The sequence below is a fragment of the Neolamprologus multifasciatus genome, chromosome 3, assembly GCF_963576455.1.
Source record: "Neolamprologus multifasciatus chromosome 3, fNeoMul1.2, whole genome shotgun sequence".
NCBI classification, from domain to species: domain Eukaryota; kingdom Metazoa; phylum Chordata; class Actinopteri; order Cichliformes; family Cichlidae; genus Neolamprologus; species Neolamprologus multifasciatus.
In genome coordinates this window covers 24,233,092-24,257,830 of record NC_140441.1, presented here as the reverse complement: position 1 = coordinate 24,257,830, position 24,739 = coordinate 24,233,092, and the positions used below count along the sequence as shown (strand labels likewise).

The window sequence follows — 24,739 nt, the reverse complement described above, 5'->3', positions numbered from 1 at the left end:
AACATGAGAAAAAAAGATAAACAACAACAAATCTGTGACACTACTTCAAAGTGAGATGTTATTTCAAGTAGCTGTTTATGTTATTTTAAACTTATTTACTAAAGAAAAAATAATGTTGTAATAACAAAGACACATTGATTAGTGTGCAATTACATCGCCCAACAAACTGAGGCATTCTCATAGACTTAAAAATGAATCCATTAAAATTACATTGGGGAGGGCACTTGTTTGTGGAAGCCGCCAAATTGCCCTACAATCTTGATTACAGTGTCCCAGATGGATATCACTCTTCTGCCTAATCGCGTTTCATTTATGTGACTAAATAAATAAGGCGTACATACATAGTACGCCTTATAAGTCACTTTGAATTTAAAGATCACCCCTGACCTTAGGTCAAAGGTGATCTTTAAATACTCGTCCACAAGTTTGAGGTGCTTGTTACACTGAAACTTGGGCTTTCTGGCTTATTATAGTAACCTAAACCCACATTCCCCCATCAACAGAGTGACTGCAGCAACATGCTGGTGACAGAGAATGAATTACTCACTTACCACAATAATAGAACTACAACACACAGAGGTTACCAGCAAGGTTTATTGAAGAGAAAATCTGTTCTAGTAAAAAAAGTATCACTGCAGCTCATATTTCAGCCTTCACCAGTTAACCATGAGCACATTTATGTAAATGAAACAACGCTTGACTCAAACACGAGTTTCTGGAGCCAACTTCAGTGATCAATTTTGCTTTAGTGGCATGATGAACTTGATGTTTACGATGAATGAACATCGGATGGATTGCCATTGAAAGCTCTCCAATATTTTTAGTAGATCAATTTGAATATCCTGTCTCCCATCGTTCTCAAGTTATACTGTTCACGACGATAACACCCCACTCGACTTTTTACAGCTGAGCAGTAAAAAGCTGTGGGAAGATCTTCAAAGATTCAGTTTCAGTTTTATTTGTCATATGCAAGTTAGCACAGGGTCAACATTGCAATGAAATGTGTTTGACGAGCAGCAGTCACTCAGCAGCATGATACAGTAGGAGAAAATATAATAAAATATAATAAAATAGAAAAATAGTAAGGAGCAAAATATTAGAGAGACATGGTAAAAGAGAAAAGATAACTAAATATATATGTATCTATAAATATAAATATATGTACACTAGTGATTAAATAAGAAAATCTTGAAAAGAAATATGACGGGAGGGCAGATGGGATATTGCACAGGAATGAGCAGCAGAAAATTACAGTATTGCACTTTTAAATATAAATATCAATGACAATAAAGTGAAGTGACCAGTGCAGATTAAACAGAGTACTTGTGAAGCTGCAGGGTAGCTTCTGAGTGCTGTGTTGTGTGTGTTTAAGTGTTGTGGTTGAGGTGTCGTATGGTTTGGTGATAGAAACTGTTTTTAAGTCTTGTAGTCCGAGCAGACAGACTCCTGTAACGTCTGCCAGATGGTAACAAGGAGAACAGCTGATGTGCTGGGTGGCTGTGGTCCTTGATGATGCTGTGTGCTTTACGGAGGCATCGCTGGAGGTAAATGTCCTGAATGGCAGGAAGCCTCGTGCCAGTGATGTGCTCTGCTGCCTTCACCACCCTCTGTAGTCATTTGCTGCTGCTGGCAGAGCAGCTTCCGTACCAAACTGTGATGCAGCTCGTCAGCAAGCTCTCGATTGCACACCTGTAGAAATTTGAGGTGATGTTGGCGTTCATGCTAAACTTCCTCAGCCTCCTCAGGAAGTAAAGCCGCTGGCGAGCTTTCCTGACAGCAGTGTCTGTGTGAAGGGTCCAGGAGAAGTCCTCAGTGATGTTGACTCCAAGGAACTTGAAGCTGCTGACCCTTTCGACCTTGACACCGTTGATGTGGATGGGCTGGTGTTCCCTGACTGGTCGTTTCCGGTAGTCCACTATCATCTCTCTAGTTTTGCTGATGTTGAGAGTCAGGTTATTTTCCAGGCACCACTCGTACAGTGCCATCACCTCCTCTCTATAGGCCGTCTCATCATTGCCTGTGATGAGGCCTATGATGGTTGTGTCATCCACAAACTTGATGATGATGCTGGACTCTTGTTTAGCAACACAGTCGTGTGTGAACAGGGAATATAGGAGGGGGCTAAGCACACAACCCTGTTGCGTACCTGTGTTTAAGATGAGTGATGAGGAGGTGTGCTTACCAACTCTCACCACCTGGGGCCTGTTTGTGAGGAAGTTTAGAATCCATCTGCAGATCGGTGCTCCCAGCCCAAGGTCGACGAGCTTCGTGGGAAGTTTCGAGGGGATGATGGTGTTAAATGCCGAGCTGTAGTCGATGAAGAGCATCCATTCATGGCAATCCATCAGACAGTTATAAACACATTCCTCAAACACATGACGTTGGCAGAGGAAAAGCAAAAAAATTTCTGCAAAGTATTTTTAAAAAATGTTACTGCTATTCGAAAATAAGTTGTTGAGACACTTCAGTTTGGGTCTAAAACGGTGCAATATGTCGAAACAACTGAACATTGTAACAACATTATGAATTTGAATCTAGCAATGCATCTCTACTGACAGATATCCCACACATTACATTCACAGATAATAACGTTGAAAAGAAACATAAAGAAAAAAACAATGAAATGAATAAAAGTTGATGAAAAACCACCTCTATAACAAAGCAGCTGTAAAGAACTGTAAAAAGAAAGTAAAAAATAAATAAATTGTGCAGTTAGCAACATGGTTCATTATCATTACTATCATCTAAAGATCAAGTGTGTATGACAAGTTAAGTCACAGGGTGATTTATCATTAATATTACAATAATGTTGGGCCTTAGGCACCTTCCTTTGTTGTTGGTTCCTCCAGGGTTTAAGAGCCGAGAGCAGAAAGATGTGCCGTCCGATATCATTGTTCTCTAAACTTTAAAGCTGACAGAGAAGATTACCAGGAATGAAAAGACTTTAATCTTGGACTCGATGTTTCACAGATACAACCTATCAATTCTGACAGAAAGCGAGGGGACGGGTACACCAGATCAAAGACTTACCTCTCTCTGTTATATCTGCCACTTGAAAACATGCCATCCAAGGAAAGTAAGCCCTTATGTACTATTTCTGAATTTTTAAGCTGATATGCCACTTTTCTGTGAAAAGTAGATTTGTTTTTTGCAAAAGAAAACAAAACTTAAAAATATTTTTAATCACTACTTTTACAAATGTAGCCGGTTGGAGGCTTCTTGTTAGAAAGACATGTGCCAGAGAAGTAAGATCTTGTGTTGGCAAACCTTTAATCAACCTTTTTACAGCCTTTGTTGACATCCACTCTGAAACTACACCTGCACCCCATGACAATAAAACTGGAATTGAATTTGGTTCTCTGGTGTACGTGACACGCATGACGCAAACTGAATAACAGGCTGGAAGCAAACTGGTGTGAGTGTTTCTTATCCAGAGCGTGTGATGCTGCCAGACAGCTGAGCTTAGGGTGATCATTTTAAGTAAGTGCCTCCGAACATTTCCAACGCCTCATCAGCGAAGCACCTCATGACTACATTAATTCATAACAGACAGACATATAAACAAGACACACATAATCACCAGACTAAAAATAGTCTGGTGATTATGCTATCCTTTACAGACGGACGTTTAACATCTTTTGTGCTCTTGATAATTTCCCCTTGTTAAATAATTGCACAGTATAAAAGAAGTAACACGTGTGCTTTTAGTGTCCCTCAAACCATCAGTACTCTTAAAAGGGAAAATGAAAACCTAGGAGCAAAATGGAAAAATATGATCAAAAAGAAACTGCCTGTGAGCTGCAATCGCTAATGAAACTTGGTTCAGTATTTTGTTTGTATATCATCAAATTATCATGATCACAAATTTCTGTTGAAATATGGCGATATCTTTTTGAGACTCTAGCCTACCCCTATTACTTAAACGTTTACAAATACAAAAATTTGAGAATTACATCAGGAAAAAAACTACAAAATAAAATAGGTACTGACTTTTCATAGCATGTTGATGTAATTTTTGACTCTACTTGTTACAAAAGCTTTATTTTATTTATTTTTTAATGCCACCTAATCTAACACTTCCTCTTATTAGCTCTCCATATCCACTTCTAGTAACATCCTCTAACTAAAATATTCACACAACTTAGACATTGTTTTGTGTCTACACTAATCACACTGCTTTTTATTTCGTAGACTGATAAGATAGATTGATCGATCTAATGTGTCGTGGTAAAACTGAAAACAGTCTCAATCGTCCCGAAGACTGAAGAAGTCACTTAGATGAGTGATGAAATGTTTCTCCCTCTCAACGTCCAGATGAACAGAAGGGGTTTTATTCATTATTTTAGCGCTCAGAACTGTCATCTATAGCACCAAACAACAACAGCATGGCACTTACATTGAAGGTGAGACAACGTAAGACATTTTTTCTTCCATTTATATAATACATGTAGCAGCCAGAGGTCAGTCAATAATTGTCCTGCCTGAAGATTTTGATAATTACTGACTTTTATTACGAATCCCTAGAGAATTTTATTCATATTAATCCTCCTTCAACACTAACAACAATCTGAAGCAATTAAGTGGAAGTGGTGGTCAACCACAGAGCCATACAGAGGCAGTATGCAGTAAAGGACAAAGGTGACTTTATTTTCTACAGAGGCTAGGGTCACTGAACATCTGCCATCACTTGGTGTGCAGTGTGTCTACCATATGGTGGTGGCCAGTGCTTTTTGTTGGGGCCTGCTGAGGAGAAGCTGTCCGCACAGCAGAGAGGAACAGTAGACAAACCTATAGAGGAACGGCCCAGCAGTCGGGTCTGAACTTGAAAAAGTCCAGCAGGCAGTCGAGAGAAGAATGCACTTGAAGCTGAAATCAGCTATAATCAACCCTGCACACCCACTCTGTGGCCTGAAGGTTATCAACAGCAGCACCTTCAGTCAAAGACTGACTGCACCAAAGTGCACGTCTGATCACCTCAGGAGGTCCTTTATATCAGCTGCCATAAGACTGTTCAGTGCACAGTGATAATAATATTTTATCCACATGTTTGCACATTTGCATGTTAATCACCGACTGTTTTATATATATTGAAGTACTATTAACTTTTTTGGAGGAATTAATATAAATGAGTATAGGCTATCTTTCTTACCCACATTCGTGGGTTCAATGATATAGAACTGATGAGAAACTCAGAGTAAAGTGAATTACCTCAACTGCCGTCTGACAGTCAGAAATAGCATCTTATATTAGACTTCCTGTAAGGCGAGACTGTGGTCTGACTGCAACTAATACAGACAATACAATAGAGGAGAGTGGTCTTCAGACTCTTTAGCAGGACACAGGAAGTGAGATAAAACTGTTCAACAACTGCACCGATAAAAACGCTAAAGAAAAACTTTACTTGATTTAAATTCAGCCGTCATTGCCTTCAAAGCTCCTTGTGCAACTCTGACCTTCTTTTCTACATCTGGATATACTCTAGAGTCCATTCCCATGTTCACGTATCTTCTCCTCTGTGTCTAATCAGCAACTTGAAATTCATCTTAGGAAAAAGAAGGTTGCAGAGAGCCAAATTTGGCAATAGGGCACAGTGATGAGCTAAGATCATGGCCATATTTCAGGTCATTTGGATCAAATGTGACATGTCAGGATGTTAGAGCAGAAACCTGAACTTCTGCAGAGGGAAATTTCGGTGCACAACCCAGGAATGTTTAAAAATAAACAATAATCATACTTCTCTGACTCCTGACCTGATGTAGGCTCTTCCACTAAAACCTGCACCACAGTCGGACAGAGACTCGGCTCTCATCATTAGTGATCGTCCTTGGTATAAAAGTCAAATTGGTTTGAAGAATAAGTTCACGTTTGTGCTCAGCTGGTGGTCTGAACAAAACGTCAAGGAAACAATCTGTCAAGTCCTTAAAGCCTCACAGTGCTTCACAAGCAAAAGACATTGAAGAGGAATTTAGTTGTGGTGGGTTTTGTTTGGGTTTTTTTGGTTTTCAAGGAACAAGTTGTGAAACTTTTTGACTGCACTTGTTATAAAAACAGTTAAGGTAAAAAAAAAAAGGTTAAAAAAAATTAAAATCAAACTGAGCTACATTAAAAGACATCTCTTTAATCTTCAGTAACTATTAAGTGTCAAACTATTACAAGGTTAAACTAACCTTGACCAAGAAGTTGCCATCATCTTCTGGAGTCACCATGACAACGGAGTCATGTAGCTTTTCATCGAAATGAACGTGTGAAGATGCAGCGTGGGATTCCTCTGAGAAGCGCACGCCTCCCGCCTTAGCACAACCTGAGGAAGAGGAAAGACGGAAGAGCAGCTGAAGGTCTGCTATGTACAAATATTCACACTGCATGCAACACACATGAAGCAGCCGGTTGTTTCCTTTAAGTGATGTAATGGAGAGTTGCTGGAGAGCACTTCACAATCACTCATGCGCATGCTTTGCTAGTATGCACCCTCTGGGTGCTTTAAAGCCTTGAAAATGCACACACAAACACACATCAGGCACAAAGATTTCATCCCCTTCAGATATTTACATTTTTTCTTTTTTTTTTTTTGTAAGTGACCATCTGACTGGGCCAACGCTCATTTTGCAGCATGAGACAAAGACACCAAACACATACCCAGAGTCTTAAAGCTATCTTTACCCACAGGATAAGCAGGGTGATATCACATTACAGACACATTACAGACACATTACAGGTAACAGTGAATCTCACTGTTACCTCAGTGTCAAAATAAAAGAGTTAAAGGTTTGCAATCTAAACTTCTGATTTGGCCTTAGATTTTAGTGTTATCATAGGACACACTGACACATTTTTATTTATTTTTCCTCTGCCCAGGTATTCATTCCCAGTGTGAGAGAATGGAAAATCCTTCTCCAAATAAACCGCCCTCCACAAAAAATAATAATTCCCTGAAAAAACAAACAATTTGTTCAAAGGTCTCCTCCATAAATTTGAGCCCCTTTCAAAGCATCTCCTTCCCAGAGCCTTTCAACACCAGCTAAACAGCAAGACAGGGAGAAATAGTACAAAGAATATACCTAAGCAACTTTTTAAATATTTATGAAATACTCTTCAAATCAAATTCAAATTCAAATTTTATTTGTCACACACACACAACCATACACAGTATGACATGGGGGTGAAATGCTTGTAGCTGCGCAATGCCCGACCATTAAATGACAGAAAAAAGTTTTACAGTATTTACAATTTACTACAAAATTTACAAATTAACTTAGGAATTTACAGTAAAAATAAAAATAAAAATAAATAAAAATGTGCAAACAGCAGAGAGAGATTATAAAGATTATAAATTATAGGAAATTATAGGAAATGTGTGGTGGTGCGTGTGGTGATGTGATGTGTGTGAGAGTCCAGTCTTATAGTGATGTGTGTGGGAGAGTACAGTCCTACACCTGGTTCAGGGCCCGAATAGCCTGGGGGAAGAAGCTCCTCCTCATTCTCTCTGTTTTGGCCTTAAGGGAGCGGAAGCGCTTCCCAGACCTCAACAGTGAGAAGAGTCCATTGTTGGGATGGGAGAGGTCCATCATAATCTTCCTAGCTTTGGACTTGCACCGCTTGGTGTAGATGGACAGCAGGTCAGGGAGCTCTGATTGAATGATGCGTTCGGCTGAGCGCACCACTCTTTGCAGATCTCGTCTGTCCTGCTTGGTGCTGTTCCCAAACCAGGTGCAGATGTTTGCCGTCAGGACGCTCTCGATGGTGCAGCAGTAGAAGTTCTTGAGCACCTTCAGTGGCAGATGGAAGTCTCTAAGTCTTCTGAGGAAGAAGAGACGCTGACGGGCTTTCTTAACCTGGGTGTTGATGTGGCAGGACCATGACAGGTCCTGAGTGATGTGGACACCCAGGTATCGGAAACTGTCCACTCTCTCCACTGGTGTGCCACTGATGATGAGGGGTTTGTAATTCCTCGCCTGCTTTGTGGTGAAGTCCACGATCAGCTCCTTAGTCTTGCTGATGTTTAGGAGGAGGTTATTCTCCTGGCACCAGGTCTCCAGGTTCCTAATCTCCTCCAGGTAGGCCGTCTCGATGTTGTCGGAGATCAGGCCTACAACAACAGTGTCATCAGCAAACTTGACAATGGAGGTGGTGTCTGATGTGGCTACACAGTCATAAGTGTACAGTGAGTACAGCAGGGGGCTTAAAACGCAGCCCTGAGGCACTCCAGTGCTGAGTGAGATGGAGGGGGAGACTTGTTTTCCCACCCTCACTGATTGGGGTCTGTCTGTGAGGAAGTTGAGGATCCACTGACACAGTGATGAGCTGAGTCCTAGATCCGTCAACTTGGTGAAAAGCTTAGAGGGAATTATTGTGTTGAATGCTGAACTGTAGTCCACGAACAGCATCCTAACATAATTCCCTCTGCCAGTGTCCAGGTGACTCAGGGATGTGTGGAGCAGGTGAGATATGGCATCGTCTGTGGAACGATTAGTCCGGTAAGCAAACTGAAGTGAGTCGATGGTGGCAGGAAGTGAAGAAGTGATGTGATCTCTCATCAGTCTTTCAAAACACTTCATCACAATTGAGGTCAGTGCTACTGGACGGTAGTAGGACGGTCTGAACCCTCAGTTGTTATCACACATGAGCTTCCAGAGAGTGAGTCACAATATCAGAGATATCAAGTCAAGAAATTGTCCTAAGATGCCCTATTTTAACATGTAGACAAAAATCAGGAGATAGTCCCCTCAAGAAGCTGGAAATAAAGAAACTGCTGGACATTATAGACAATGCTGGGCATCCTCTGCACACGGCCATAAACAACCAGAAGAGTCTGTTCAGTGACAGGTTGCTTCTCCCAAAGACAAGAACCAACAGACTTAAAAACTCCTTTGTCCCACACGCCATCAAACTGTTTAACTCCTCTCTGGAGGGGAGAGGGAGGGGAAACAGGAGGACAAAGGAGGGGGGGAACAACTAAGCTGTAGTGCCTCTCCACTTCACTGTGCAATTACCTTTTGTGCAATACTTTTTGTTAATAATCAGCGGTGCAATAGACTCCATACTTGAAATGTGCAGTTCACTTGTATTTTTATTTTTATTCCTATTTATTCTATTTATCCCCTTTGTATATTTTATCTATATATGTCTTTGTATTTATATATGTGTGTGTATATATATATATAATATTCTTAACTCTGTAACTTCTGTCGGTGCTGTGCTTTTTGGAAAACAAATTTCCCAGAGGAACCCACCCGAGGGATTAATAAAGTTTTATCTTATCTCTTATCTTATCTTATACTCAGTTTGGTTTCGGGTGCTGCCTTAATAGAGTATGAGGGAGTCAGCATACATCACACCCACTCCATCAATTCACTAGATAATCACCAGTATTTATCTCACGTGGGCACAGTTCAGCATCACTGGGGAGCTTGCAGGTTGAAGACCGTTAACTGTTGTGTGTCCTTGTAGCTATACTGTGATCCTCTAACACTGTGCAAGGCCATGCGAGTTTGGTTAATAGAGAACTCTGAGGTGGTCATAAACAGACGAAACAATGCAGTAAAGAAAGAGGGTGGAGTTTGCTTTTTTTTGTTTATTTTCGATATAATACGATTATAAGAATGTCTGTATGTTTTGTAACGTTCACACGAGGTCTGCAGCATTAAGACGAATCATAGCGGTGGAGCAGCAGTGCTATGCTTGGTGCTAGCAGACTGGAGGCGCCCTCTGACATCTCCTGTGGAGTTAAACGATAGTTAATTACGGTTTACATATTTAAATATTCCTAATGTATGTTGGGCTCTAATGAGCGTAAGATCCCCTGCTCGGTCCCAGGAGGAGACACAATTCCCTTCAAGGTTGAATCAGGAAGGAGACCTGGCATGAAAAAATAAAAATCTGCAACTCAAACATGTGGAGCTACCTGCTGTGAATAAGGAAGCAGCCCAAACTAGCTTTATATGCGGTGAAGACTATCTGCTGCTTCCTGTCAGTGCTTTGCAAGGATAACGGTCCTTTGTATTAATATTCAAGATGTTAGTTTCTAAAGATAACAAGGAGGCGCACTCACAGCCGGCCACTAAATCTGAAGAGTTTGACGAGTTGAACTTGAACTACTTGATCGATAGCTTTTCTCCAAAGAATCCCAGAAGGAGATCAGTGCTTTAGCTGAAGTAGGACATTTTTTTAACCACTTTTATTTCGATTAAACAGTTTCTGACACCTTAAGATGGATATACTGTGCTTCAGATGGCATGTAAAGAGCTTTACTTTCTCTATTTATCATTCAACATGTCATAATATTAAATACAACTTCAAAGTAATACAATCTGCAATAGTGTTATTGTTTAACCAACCTCTGTCTGCACAGTTGTATGGTAATGGTAAATAAACTGGTTCTTGTTAAGCACTTTTTTAGCTGTACTTGAAAACTCAAAGCCCTCTACACAATCTCATTCACAAATTCATACAAGCTCTTCTACTTCTGCTGCAGCATTCAAACATATTCTCAAGGAAGTTGTTGTTGTTTTTAAAACTGTGTTTTATCTCTGTTTAATCTCTAACAAAGACTGTTTGACAACAAGGCCCACAACTAACTTGGATTTCATAAAGCATTACTTCACCACGGAACAAACTTTGCTGGGTTACTTCTTTGGCTTAGGTGTGTTTATGTTCGGAGTCACAGTGGAACAGGCCCATGCACCACCACACTGAAAAGCTATCTGGAATCAGCATTATTAATTTAGTGAGCTAAATGTCACCAAAGTCACACTCACTCCAATCAAGGCTCATTTACAGCAGTCAGAATATTAATGTCTTTTTTAATACATTTTCTAATTCGTGGTGTGCAAGAGAGTAATTTAAACCACATTTTGTTTCTTGCCAAACTGACAGTTGGGGAGATTTATTTCTTTTTCTGAAGTCAAGTCTGAAGTTAAACTATCCTCACATTTACTGGCAGAGGGTTTTCCTGCCCTTCAGATCTGGACCAGAAATGTTACTTTAATTCAAGCACAGGGTTTTTGTCAAACATCCTCTGCCAAATTATAATAAGCCAACAGTTGGTGAAGCTGATACCATCTGAATTAATTACCAATCTAAGACAGTGAATCTAGGCAATATCCTAGCATTTATCTTGAAGAGCAGATTAAATCAAAATAATGAATCTCTTATCTCACAGAAACAGGAAACCAATAGTAATCTGAAAATAAAGACATATCAGCTTAATATAAGCTAAATTTATATAAAAGCCAGTTTACTGACAAGTGAGCATATTAATATGCACAGGTTCAATTTGTGTAAGGTATAACTCAGCGGTCTCCAACCTTTTTTGTGCCACGGATCCGGTTTATGCCCGACAATATTTTCACGGACCGGCCTTTAGGGTGTCGCGGATAAATACAACAAAATAAAACTAGTACCGGTACCGAAAAAAAAAAGATTTATTCATAACACACGTGAAAAGACACAGGAAAACCAAATGAACGATAAAAACGATAACAAAATAACACTGAAAACCGATAAAAACCCTGAAAACCATACATTTCACACCTGAGCCTCAACTCTCGCGGCCCGGTACCAAACAACTCATGGACCGGTACCGGTCCGAGGCCCGGGGTTTGGGGACCGCTGGTATAACTGATCCAGCTCATTTAATTATGTAGCACAACCTAAACCTACTTTTTTTTTGTTAAAGTAATCAAATAGAATTTTCGTTTAAGGCTAGCTCCTGTAAAAATAACCAAAGGCCAGCATGTGCAGCAGAGCCAGTAAAAAGAAATGAAATAAAGTAAAAACATATATTCTACATTCATTGGGTAATATCAAAGAAAACATGCAATGAACTTGCAATCGTGTTGCCTTTGAAAGGTACAGGAACTAGAACTGCAACAATTTGGACGGTTGGATGGCAAAATTAAATGGCAATAACAAGGAGACAGTCTACAGTTTGTGACTGTATGGGGTCAAATTGGTAATTTCATGTTTGCAATAATCTGTCAATTAACTCTAACAACAGGGCGAAAATATCAAATTTGTAGCTGTGTACAATTAAATCATTCATATTCAATTCATATTAAACCCTTTAGATATATTCAGATACTCAGTAAAACCTCATAGATCTGAAACTAAAATTCCTCTATAAACAGTGATGTAGTCACTGCAGGATGGCAAATTACCTACAGGAGTTTAAGCACTTAAAGAAACACATAAAGAAATATAACCATAATACAACCACTCGAGAACCAATTTAGTCAAGTCCCCTATTGTAAGACATCGCAGACCAGTCGCACTCATCAGCACAGACTTACTCCAGTTAATCGCACTGTGTTGTGATCTGTTTGTGAGTGACTGCACTAAGTCAGGTCTTCATTGTTTGGAAGCAGCCTGGCTCCCAACAGGCAACTGGTGCAATCACCTTGTTATTGAACGCAATCGTCCAGAGTTTGAGGGTGTTGCACACCAGCTGGTTGCCACAACAACTTGTTAACTAATTTGCCTCAGACAGCAAAAGAGCTCAATGCAATCACTGAGCAAACATCAATTTTTTCTTTGGGGCAAGGAGGTTAATGTCAATAAAGGTTGCCGGCAGCTGCTACTTCCCTTTCAGTGGCAACGGTGAATTCATTTTAAAACGTCTTGCCTTAACAAGTAAAGAAGTCAAAAGATATGAAAATGTTCTTTCATCTCTTTCCAGTAGTTCTTCAACTGATTGGCCTCTACTAATGCTAACCAAAACTGGTATTGATAACTTATCTTTACACCAAAGTGTTGCACTTTCTCAGAAAGTGACTTATGTTCATTTTCTAAACAGAAGCCCTCTAGTGTTTCAGGAGACCAAATCCACAGTGTTCAACATGGGAGTGTTGGCCTTCTCTTTAATAAATATTATTGGTGCATAACGTGTTCGTAGAGTCAGCCTAACATTTTACTGCTGGGAAAGTAAGCTGATTTATGTGGAACTAGTCTCTACTAGAGTAGTTTTGCATGATTTACAGTTTAAAATAATCCACATTTATCTATTAGTGGGACTTGGTGGAGCCCCTCAATTCATCTTGTGTCTGACACAAGTTCTTTTAGCTCCTCTCCGTTTGAGCAAACCTTCCTCTAATTGGATGTCTTTAACAAACAGCAGGTTTTAAGAAAGTGGGTGGAACTTCTGTGGTCATATTAAGCGCTATACGACTGACATAGCCATGTAAGGATACCCCCTCTCTATGACATCATTCAAAGCCAACAACAGAAAAAAAAACTGTCTGCAGACAAGCATTTTCAGACATTTTAGGCCTAAACCTTGGTCTCACAGGGAATACATATACATACACAGACATCATTATGCAAAATGCTGGCTATGTTGGCCCTAACAGCAGAGATCACTGTAACATCCATCTATCCATCCTCTTCCACTTATCCTTGTCAGGGTCATGGGGGGCCTGACGTCTATCCCAGCTGTAGTAGTATAACTGAAAATATTAATAAAGAAATAAGTTATTTTTATAGATACAAACGTCTGCTGTAAGAACGATGAGTACATATTTTTAGAAACAAGCCCCGACGTGACCATGCATACCATAAGTGGCTCTCCAGTGCAATCCAGTATTCAAACTCATAGCAGAAGACTGATGCATTTACCTTTAGAACTCACACAAGCAGCTACATTACACGAAGCACAGGCATTACTGTCGCTCTAGTTCCATTTAACTTTTATTCAGACTCATATTAGAGATTAGAAGTGCTTGCTATCAGCAATCTGGGTCACAGTAATGAGTTCGTGGAGTTACATCATGTTCCATATGTGCAGGATCACTGTGTAGAAATAGAACTGTAAACTGAGGAATGATGTTTCATATCCAAAGCTCTTTATATCAAAGAAAACAACAAGAAGCCTTTTAATATTAACAATATCCCATACTCAAAGTTCTAAAACAAGATAAGCAAAATGTAAACTAACTTTAAACTGAATTTATTAGCCTTGTTATCCTAGACAACGCCACCTTATAAGTCTCCAGATAAAGGATGAGAAGAGTCAGAGTATGTCAATATTATCCGTAAAATGAGTTTTCTTATCTGATCTGTGCCTTTTTATGAATTCAACACATACCACGGTATTAATAATGAGTCTTTCCCAAGTCACGATATTCACCCTGATACTTCCATATTTGATTTTAGGAGCACAGTGTTTGGCATCAGGTATTTGACTTTCAAACATTTTTCAGCACCGTAAATGTGCTCATTCAGTTCTCAATGTTACTATAAAAATACACTAATGATAAAAGGAATACTACTTGTTTCATGTTTAGGGTAATTAGTTTAGGCAAAGAAAAAAAAATAGAATAAATCTGTGACAAAAATCCTAAATTTTAAATCCTGTTCAAATAAAAGAAATTATTGATGTATACTACATTTTAAATACGTCAACACTTCAAAGTCACATTATAACGTCACAATTAAAAGGCGTATCTTTACATTTGGAGCAGTTCATATAGGACTGGGGAGTGTGCAGCTACTGGGATTGTCTCAATTGACAATGAAGATCAAATTGAGATAACCCATCATTTATAACCAATAACAATACACACATGAAACCTATATCTACAAAAAAGAAATAAATAAACCAAAAAATGCTGTAGCAGGTCCAAATGCAAGAAACTGAATAACCTCTGAGTGATGGATCTTAAGTTTTTGGATTCAGGTGAGTCACCATTATTAAACATGTTTTTTTTTACCTTACGTGATTTTTTTTTGTTTGTTTTTTACAAAAACCTTTTAATAATTCAATTAGTTCATAATTTATCTGCACATTTTCTTTTTACCTTTATTGAAGACACCCAGAAGTCAGAGAGGTTTTATCTGATATCATTGTTTGTTTTATAGAACCATTACAAATGCATTTCTGAATAAGCTATAAGCTTAAATTCATCAGCTCCTATAGGAGTAATGCTTTATACCGATCAAGAACAAATCTTTTAACATCTACTAGACATTTCTTGTATCTTATTTTGGAGTATAGAGTACCAATATACGTGGGAAAATCAATAACATTTGAAAAATAGAGCCTAGGGCTCTCTTTTTCCTTTTTTATTCAAATAGAAAGTGAGTGGATACAATGATATAATGATCACCACACATAAATTAAACTTCAGCAATAATATGTATGCATTTTTTCTTTCTTTCTGAGAAGACGTGGCTCTCTATCAAATATTAAGCTCTACTATAATCATCTAAATCACGTGATGAGAGCACTTAAAGTTTTTCACCCTGCTATAAAGCTTTTTGAGTGAAGCCTTGAAGTTCATAAAATAGGGCTTCATGGGAGAGTAATTACTCATGTAAAGGCAGACTTTTTGCAGTAAAGCAGCCTTTCACAGTCAAAAGGATATGCTATAGCTTGAAAAGTCTGATTAAGAAACGTGCTTTTATTTACAGCGAGTCTACCTGAACTTTGACTCCATGTGGAAAAATTAGCAGTTTAAGAAAAAAAAATAATGGCATGAGTTGTAAATCTAACAGCTGTAATGTTTTGCTAAGAAACTAACAAATGACCATGACGCTACATGTGTATTTACAGATCCACTCGCTGGCCACTTTATAAGGTACATTTGTTCAACTGCTCAGTATTGTAAATATGTAATCAGCCAATTATCTTGCAGCAACTCATTGCATTTAGGCATATATACTAATAATGACTTGAAGTTCAAATTGAGCTTCACAATAAGGAATAAAAGAGACTTTAAACATGCTAGTGTTTGCTGTTTTTATAGCCTGGTTTCACTCAGCGGTGTGGTAAAATAAGTGTGTTGCTTCCACATTTGGTGGGGTTGGTTTTCTCATCTATTTTGAAGGACTCTGCTTTGTTGGAGGTTTCTAGAGTACCTTCATTTTTAGATACTAAATGTTTGGAGGCTGGCACAGTGTTTTCAGACACGCCCGTGCTTGTATAGCATCGCTATAGCAATGATATGACATTTTTTTATATTATATTTATACTATTATTATCACTGACCATATGATATGGCCCAGCCCTGGTTGTTACTACAGTTAAGATTTACCACAGATATTTTTACATCCCTACTAATATTTTGGGGGTGTGAAACATGGTCTCACAAATGCAAAATGTAAAGAACAATAATTAGAAATACAATTCAATGAAAGAGCAGATCGGCTGAGTTCAAAGGACACAAGGGAATTGAAGAAGACTTTTAAAGGGCAATGACTGCTCAGAAAATTAAGCATAATCATCTTAAAGAAACTGAAAGCTGCAATAAATAGAATTAGTAATAAATACTGTAAGTCATAGGTTATTTTTTATTTTTTTTATTTGTTAAAGGAGGATGGATAAAGATGAGTGTTTGCCACTAGCTGGTGAGCCAGTTAGGAGTTCAAAGAAAGAACGAGAGGTTTTTACACAAACAAATCAATCACGGATGATACTGTTCTCACATATGGAAAAAAAATGAGTCATTGAAATTTGACTAGCTGTTAGTACACTTGGACGGCGCACCTAAGTACAGGCTATGTGGGGTAAACATTATACATGAAGCCTGTTAAAGTTTTTTTTTTTATTTGCAGGAGTAACCATGCTCACTGTTTGGTTAGGTCAGGGTTTTCACTCATTCGTTCGAATTTAAGCTGATGTTCTTCACTATCTGTTGCCAAATTCCAATTTCATACTACAGCTAGGGAGATATCACTCAAGCTAGTGTCCCAGCCTGCATTGTATAATATATCTGCTGATATATTATACAATGCAGCTGCCTAAATCCACAAAGATCCATAAACCTCAGAGCCACAGCAGCAAAAAAAAGGTCAGCAGATCACACAGCCTCTACACAAACAAAACAAATCTAACAAAGCCACTAAGACAAACAAATATATATATATATGGTTGTTATCTGAGCTGCTGTTAGAGCTGTCCAAATTCCGCTTTAACCCCTGGTTAAAGACACTCAAAAAAATATATCTGCCCAGATTGCCGACTTTAAGTTATTCCCCATATAATTTTTGTTACATAAGTACAATGTACTTACATTTAATTTAATCTGGTCAAATGAAATTTACTAGACCAAGCACATTTTTCTTAATGATGAATTATTTTAATAAATTAACCTTTGATTTTATATATTTAAGTTGCATTTGACTGAAAACCTATTTACGGATAACCTCTTTAACACAAGCATTTCGTGTGTATTTGATGTACTTTCACATACAAGAACTGCATCAAAGGCGCAGATCTGAGCCAAACCCTAACCCTATCATTATCACAATACTGAGAGCTGGCACTGTTTAGACTGGTCTCATATCCCCGAGTTAGCACAAAAAAAGAATCTGTACACACAAATTAACACGCAGCCCTGCTCAACTGGCTTATTTCAAATTAATATACATCTACTTATGTCCTTCCACTAATCTGCCTGTCAGCATGCCCCTTTCTGCTTTGCTGAATATTACTGTAGTCAGTTAGCCTATCAGTCTAATCCTGGTGGGTTTAGGAATCAAGTGCAGTGTTTGCAGACTGGACATAAAATATCCTTACCTCCAAAAATTGGAAAAAAACAAAAAACAAAAAAAACAACAATCAGCTGTTATTAATGAAAAAAACTGCAGTTAATAAAAAGATAAAAAATATTACCAGTGTCTACTGTTAACATCACACCAACAAACTGCAAGCTTCAATATTTGGTAACAACTCTGAAAAGACCCACCTGAGACTCTCACATTTGGTTATATTACCACATTTAGTAGCACTCTTTGTGGGGAGAAGAGAAAAAAAACTTCCAATTTTGCTTTCAGCACACTGCTGGGCATGGTTAAAGTGAGATCACACACGCTCATCTATGTCTTCCTGTCTTCTTTTAGCTTCTTTTCTGTTGCCTTTACGTCCACTGACCTCGGCCCTAAGTAACACAGACGTGTCCAAGCCCATAAAGTGGTCCAAGCTACAACAAATACATATATATATAATTTCATATGAAGACAACTGAGGGAGACTGATACCGCTGATATGCAGCAGATGAAAGCGCACAGTAATTTACAAAATCCTCCTGGGAAAAGATTTTTAAAAAACAAACAACAACAATAACATTTTGTGTGTTACAGATTACCACAGAAACTCGCACACGGCAATGTTCAAAGGACAAAAGAAAATGATTGAAATCTCCACAGTAAAATTTTTACTGCTTATTATAAAATACTTTTATTGTACTGAAGGTAACAACTTCTAAGAGACACTCTTCCTGTGATATCTGAGCCAATCCAAACACTGTAAAACCAGCCATCAGTGAACCTAACAAAGGTCTGCACAGTGGTCTGTGAAGGCAACAAGTATCCATAACTACTGGGAAGGAGATTAAGTCTTCATAGAGATACACACATAGTCATTGTTCCCTGGCATGCCTCACTGTACCATTTCTGCTTTTCAATCAAAAAAATAATTTAAGTCAGGCTGTGTCATGGCTAAAATGGTTAATCTGTGGTTATGCGTCATCCTGAATTCTAACAGGGAATTGGTTACTCTATTTTTTTCCTTTAGTCTACCTTCTAATAAACAATGAATGCAGAAGAAGTGCTATGTCAGTTAGCCAAATATAAAGCATCTGAAACTGTAGCTCATGTCCCAGATGAGTAAAACTGTTTTTTTTGTTTGTTTGTTTGTTTTTACGCATCTATATATAGTAATGTGAAAATGAAAGTTTCACACGACTACTCGTCATTTCCTTTCCTATCCTTTCCTGTGAAAAACAAACCCTTACTTACCCCTTACTTACTTAAGAGGGTAAGTAGCAGTTTAGATACTCCTAATGAAGTTTTGATTAACTGATCATCAGCAACTGTTCACACCTCTATAAAAGCAGAAGTTTTGGCAGTCTGCTGGTCTGGAGCACTCAGGTGTATTTTAACACAAAGCCACAATGTAAGCAAATTAGCCTCATGGTCAGACCATGTAACGCTCAGAGAGACCTGCTCATAAAAAACAACAAGTGCGACATTCAAACATTACAGGCCTCAGTTGCTTGTTAAATGTTAAAGTGCATGAAAAAGTTAAAGTTCATCATATTAGACAAAGACTTAACAAGTATGGCTTGTTTGGAGGGGTTAGCAAGAAAAAGCATCATCTCTCTAAAAAGAATAAGCCAACTCAGCTGTAGCATCTGAACAGGAATTACAGAAAAATGTGTTTTGGACAGATATGACAAAGTGGAAATGTTTGGCCATAATACACAGCACCACGTTAGGAGAAAACCAAACATACACAGCACAAACACCGCATACCAAATGTCAGCATGGTGGTGGAGGCATGATGATTTGGGCTTGATTTTCAGTCACAGGACCTGGACACCTTGCAATCACCGAGTCGACCATGCACTTCTCTATATACCAACGTATTCTAGAACAAAATGTGAAGCCGTCTGTGTGACAGCTAACGCTTAGCCCAAAGTGAGTCACACAACACGTACAGCAGCAAATCTACAACTTACAACTTGTGTGTACTCAGTTTTTCACATGACTGTGCGTGATTTCCTGTACCAAATGTATCAGCAAACTGGTTTCCTCTTTCAGTACCCCCCCCCCCTTCCCAAATAACTTTATGCAAATTATTTTTGCAGTCTGTTGCCACACGACTGAGTTATTCAGTAGAATTTAAAAAAACAAAAACATTCGAATCTTGGGTTAGTGTGGGCTGCCTATATGTTGAATATTACAGCCGTTGCTGTTTGTCTGTCTGTCTGTCTCACCAGTTTAGAGTGGGCATTTTCTGTTTCTAAAAATTGCAGGCAATCACCCCATCATCTGGCACATTACTACAGAATGACTTAGAAGTACTTTTAAAGAATGCATACAACAGTATACACTCACTTTTCTTTGCAGTAGCCATCTCACAGGAATGAGTCCAATACAGACACACTTAGTCACACACGGTCACAGCCTTGTCATCTCAGCAGTCCGACCTCAAAACAACTCTGCAAAAAAAAAAGGAAAAAAAAGAAAAGTTAAGTTAGGAGGCAATCACACAAGGGGGTGACAACAGAAAACAGGAGGAAGATTTACAAAAATTTACATGAGCGAAAAGTAAAAACAGTGAAATAATGGCTGGACTCCCTGTGCTTGTTCCTAAATCCTCAACCCCCTGTTAGCGTGTATTTCAGCTGAGAGCACAGCTGTCCTGTACTAGTCAAGCCAGGAGAACCAGAGACTCCCGACAGAGACTTCAATTAAAGGAAAACAACAAAACAGTCTAAGAGGATTAGCTAGAGGCTGAGGCTGCTGCTGCCAGTGGGCTTCGCACAGATGGAAAATCTTCATCACTACTCTACTTATAAGCACGGAGAAACTTTAACTATATTTATGCAAAGTACAGTGCAGCACAAGGTAGTCATAGCCAGTACATGAAAGACATAGCATGCAGGTCTATTTAATATACTACTATGATAACACTCAAAGATAGCAGTCTTATTTTCAGGCAGTACTGCTGTTATACAACAATAACCAGCAGGCCTGACAGACTTCAACAAGCAGCAGCTTTAAATAATTTTAACCAACAGGTGCAAGAACTTGTGACATTGCTATAGAAAGTTTTTAGAAGTGGCATTTGTAGTGCATCCAATTATTTGATCTGGTGACACAATTTTTAAGTTAAGTCGGGTCTTAAGATTTGGAGCAGCTAATGCTATTATTAGTACAAAAGGATGTTTTATGAAAAGTATGGAAGCACGTGAGTGCCACTTAAAAACAAAATAATAACAATGCTAAAAAAAGTTCCCTCATTGCTTTAACACTTTATCTTTTTAGGCCTACGTTACAGAATAAATTGAATTGAAAGCCTTTATTCTCATTATACAATAATATTCTCTCTCACACCCACGCACATCTTCATACATCATTTTGAAACTTTTTTCTCTTTATATTTCAAGAGAGGACGTGGAAGAGGTTTTTTCCCCCCTGTGAGCACAAAACTTGATGAGTTTTCTCACTGAGGAAACACTAAATGGTGACAGTGAACATGTTTTATTTTTACTGTAGTAAGTTCAGAGCAGGGTAGGGCAACAATGACTTTGGTACAGTAAACACTGAAACAACCAAAAAGAAAGAAGTGTTGAAATCCATAAACTGGAGTAGATAGGACCGATTACTTTAAAATAAGCCTGAGCCGTTGATCTAAAAAACAAAAACTCTGGTAGAAAATGTTGGTTTTTCTGTGTCAGTCTGACAATAATAAACCTAAATGCTTGATACAGTACATTCATATATTATAGCACACGAGTGGATTGAAAACAAGCAGTCACAGATACAAACCATCAATATGAAACCATTTTCTCCAATGGTCTGTGTAATTTACTCAAGTGTCAATGTCATCACAGTAGAGACCCACATCACTAAGGGGAAAAAAAGCTCGGCTAATATTTGTTACTTACGTGCACATTTTTGTACATACATACAGCAGTACTCATAATTAAGTGATTTATTTATTTGCTTTCATCTGTCTGAGGTGACACAATCAAACTATCGGACAAGCCCTGTGCTCTTATTTTGAAGGTTCAACTACCTCTTACCAGATAGCACGGGCTCTTCCTGTCTCTCAACAAGAAGCCTCATCGGGAAAGTGTTCCAAGGCTCACCCCACAGCTCAAAAATATATCCAATTTTGTGCTGCAGGTGGTGATAGTGGGTGTACTGACTTGTGTTGGTGTTGTTCCTGGATCATCATAATTAATGTTGGTCCAGGCTAACACGGCCAGAAATCAATCACATTGTTGTGATGTCACAGTATTGTGACGTGGAAAGAAACCTGCCAATGTCTACTCAGGAAAAAACAAACACCAACAGGGTCAAGGTTAGTTTTTGCTGTGATGGTGTTTCCACATTCAACAACTATGACATCACAGCAATGCAACTGGTCACTTGCAATGTTGAACCTGGAGCAGATTAATTATGATAATCGAAACACCAAGATATCAGATTGTGCAGTGAATTGTACTTGCCAATCTGCTCTGAAAACCTTCTGTGAGCTGGAGGGTCACTCGAGCCCGAAGCTGGTTGAAAACTGGATCTTGTGCTGCTACACTGTTAACTTCTTAAAGCTCCAGAACAGAATTAGTGCAGTAACAGGTGACATTTAGCATGATTTGTTTACAGATTTAAGAAAAAACGTGTGTGTCTCCTTTCGCATCACAAGCGCCCTGCTGAAGCTACAGCTTTTATTCATTTTTTAAAAGTTTTACTTCTAAGACATCAGGGCTCAGTTGAGATGGTCCACAGGTTTGTTCCACCAGGCTGCAAGAAAATTTAAGCTCATTAATTTGAGACTCTTTATGTCATGATAATAACTAATCTCAGCTCAGACAGAAAAATGACTCACATGCATGTTAAATGCTTTTTTTTGCCCATTTATAACAGAAAAAAAATCGTATTCCAGTTTGGAATTGTCAAAAAACAAATGCTGCTGACATTTAATCAGCCCTAGTAAAGGTTCCTGTCCAAAATAAAAGATTTGCCAAGTCCGACCTTGTTCTTAGAAGTCGCTAAGTCCCTTTAAATAATTTCTAAAGGAAATTAGAAATTTCCTTTAGAAATTCCTTTTGTCAATGAGGTCTGTGAGACGAATGACCCCAAGAATCCCACTTGCTTTGCACTTCTTGCTTTTTTAGCCAAAGGGAGAAATAAAAGTGGACCAAGTGAGGACCAATGCCAGACTCGACACTTTTCTTGCTGCAAATGGTGAGGTAAGGGTGTAACAGCCTGGAACAGAAATTTTACAGTGTCACATCCACTGAGAGTGCTGCAGAAATCAGACAATGATCCACTTTTAGTGGGGCAAAATACCAGTCCTGTTTCAAGCACCTAAATGGGTCGCTAAGATTAGAAAGCCACTGATGGGATTCATATGTGCACACTTTGAGCTGTAGAATCAGGGTGGTGACACATTAGGTATATATGATTGGATAGATACACAAAATTTTACAAGGTTAAAAAGTGTTTACATGGATGTGTCGGGTGATCTGTGTCACGTAAAATACCACAACATATAGCTTATTCTAGGTTTATACTTGTGTTTTTGTCGTGGTGGAACACAACTGGGAAGGTTTTAAACAAAGCACAGGGAAAAAAAATGTGAATGGTCAGATTATTCTTTAACCTGCTGTAAGACTGTTGTTAATATCTGTAAGCGTTCAGAGCATCTTCTTTACTCCAGTTTGACCTACTGTACTCAAACCGTGCATAGTTTTCCTGCCTAATGACTAATTATTAAGGACATCCTGCTGTGACAAGTTTCAGATATGTGACTAAACTGTTGACTTGGTCACAACCTGTCAGACCATATGACTAACACTGCATTCCTTGCACTGTTTCACTTCACTGTTCTGCAATCACAAAGTTCACAAGTTTTAATTTGACTAGTATATAATTTTGTTATGCTCACAGTCATTTTGTTAAAACCTGCAAAAACAGATCCCAGGTTGCAATAAATTACATGATCTTTTTCTTCTGCAATACGCTGGGATTTCAAAGAGAGCTACTAAAGAGTTACTGAGTTATTATTAAAGAGTTATTCGCTTAAAACTTGGGGGGTACTGGATTATTTATAAATGTGTTTCTAAGCAAGGCAAGTAGGACAATGCAATGCTATACAATGTCACGCATTCATGGCAGGTGGGGCTAAGAAAACAAATGTCACTGTTAATTACACAAAGTTACTAAATACTGACAATATTCGCAGCAGTAAACATGTGGGTGGTCTACAGCAATGTTTAGGTAGGTGTTTACCGCCGTTCGATATAACGATATATATCGGATGACGATATAAAAACGTCTATCGTTTCATTTTACGCTATCGTTTGTTTCGTGGTGTCGCAAAATAAGCTATTTACGGCAATATTTTTTCATCGTTTTGATGGTCACTGTAGTGGCTATATTAATTTCTTAAAGTTATCTCTTCTCTTACATTTAATATAACCACACTACAGACGGACAAGCGTTTGTTTTTATGCGTTGTCGTTAGCAACAACGACGGTAAAACCACTGCGTGTCCGCTTGTTCCACATAAACCTTTCACAATAAAGCTCAAGATCCTGTTGAGACTTTTCAAAATAAACTGAATCATGTGAAAGATGCAGTGTTTACGCCGTCAGGTGCTAAAAAATAAACCTTAAGACTCAAACGTTAGAACAGGCTTTTCCCCGCAGCACGCCGTGTAATAAATACTCACAAAGAAAACGGCAGCCATTACAACTTATGTCTAAAAATGTATAGTTTCATGCATCAGTTAAAACAATCGATTCCAGGTACGCGACACGCAGCTGGAAACATTTCCCGCAAGTCGAACTGCCCGAGATTCACAGAATTTACAGAAAATGTTACATTTTGTGATTTATATCGTTATCGGACCATAGATGTCTTAATATCGGGATATGAGATTTTGGTCATATCGGACAGCCCTAGTAGGTGTTAAGTAACATCCATATGAACCCCAGACTTTCCCTGCAAAAGACTGTCTTGCAATAACATAAATCAATGTCATTTGCTTCAGCAGTTTTAATTTTGTGGCTCATCACCTGTTGCTGTATTTCCACACTGACTCAACCTGTGAAATTGCAAGGCCTTGTTTCTTCAAAGGGCAAACCTCATTTATATGCATGACCCCTCATTTAAACCACTAAGCCCAGCCAGGCTTTGTCACCGTCAATGCTGTCACAGCTCTGCACCACGGCCCATAAATTAAAACTGCAGATGCCACAGAGAGCAGCAACAGGTACTTGTTATTTTAAGG

General features: G+C 38.6%; 1 protein-coding gene across 3 annotated transcripts in view; it reads right to left on the bottom strand.

Moving 5' to 3' along the window:
• The window catches only part of adisspb (adipose secreted signaling protein b), a 44,296-nt gene that overhangs the window by 18,359 nt on the left and 1,198 nt on the right, over positions 1-24,739 (bottom strand). For all 3 annotated transcript variants that reach the window (XM_085152621.1, XM_085152613.1, XM_085152605.1), the window contains exons 2-3: positions 19,831-19,934; positions 6,168-6,301 (exon numbers count right to left, since the gene is read on the bottom strand). In XM_085152621.1, the coding sequence (XP_085008747.1) occupies positions 6,168-6,301; positions 19,831-19,849 (153 nt within the window). In that variant the 5' untranslated portion in view covers positions 19,850-19,934. The remainder of the gene's footprint in view (positions 1-6,167; positions 6,302-19,830; positions 19,935-24,739) is intronic.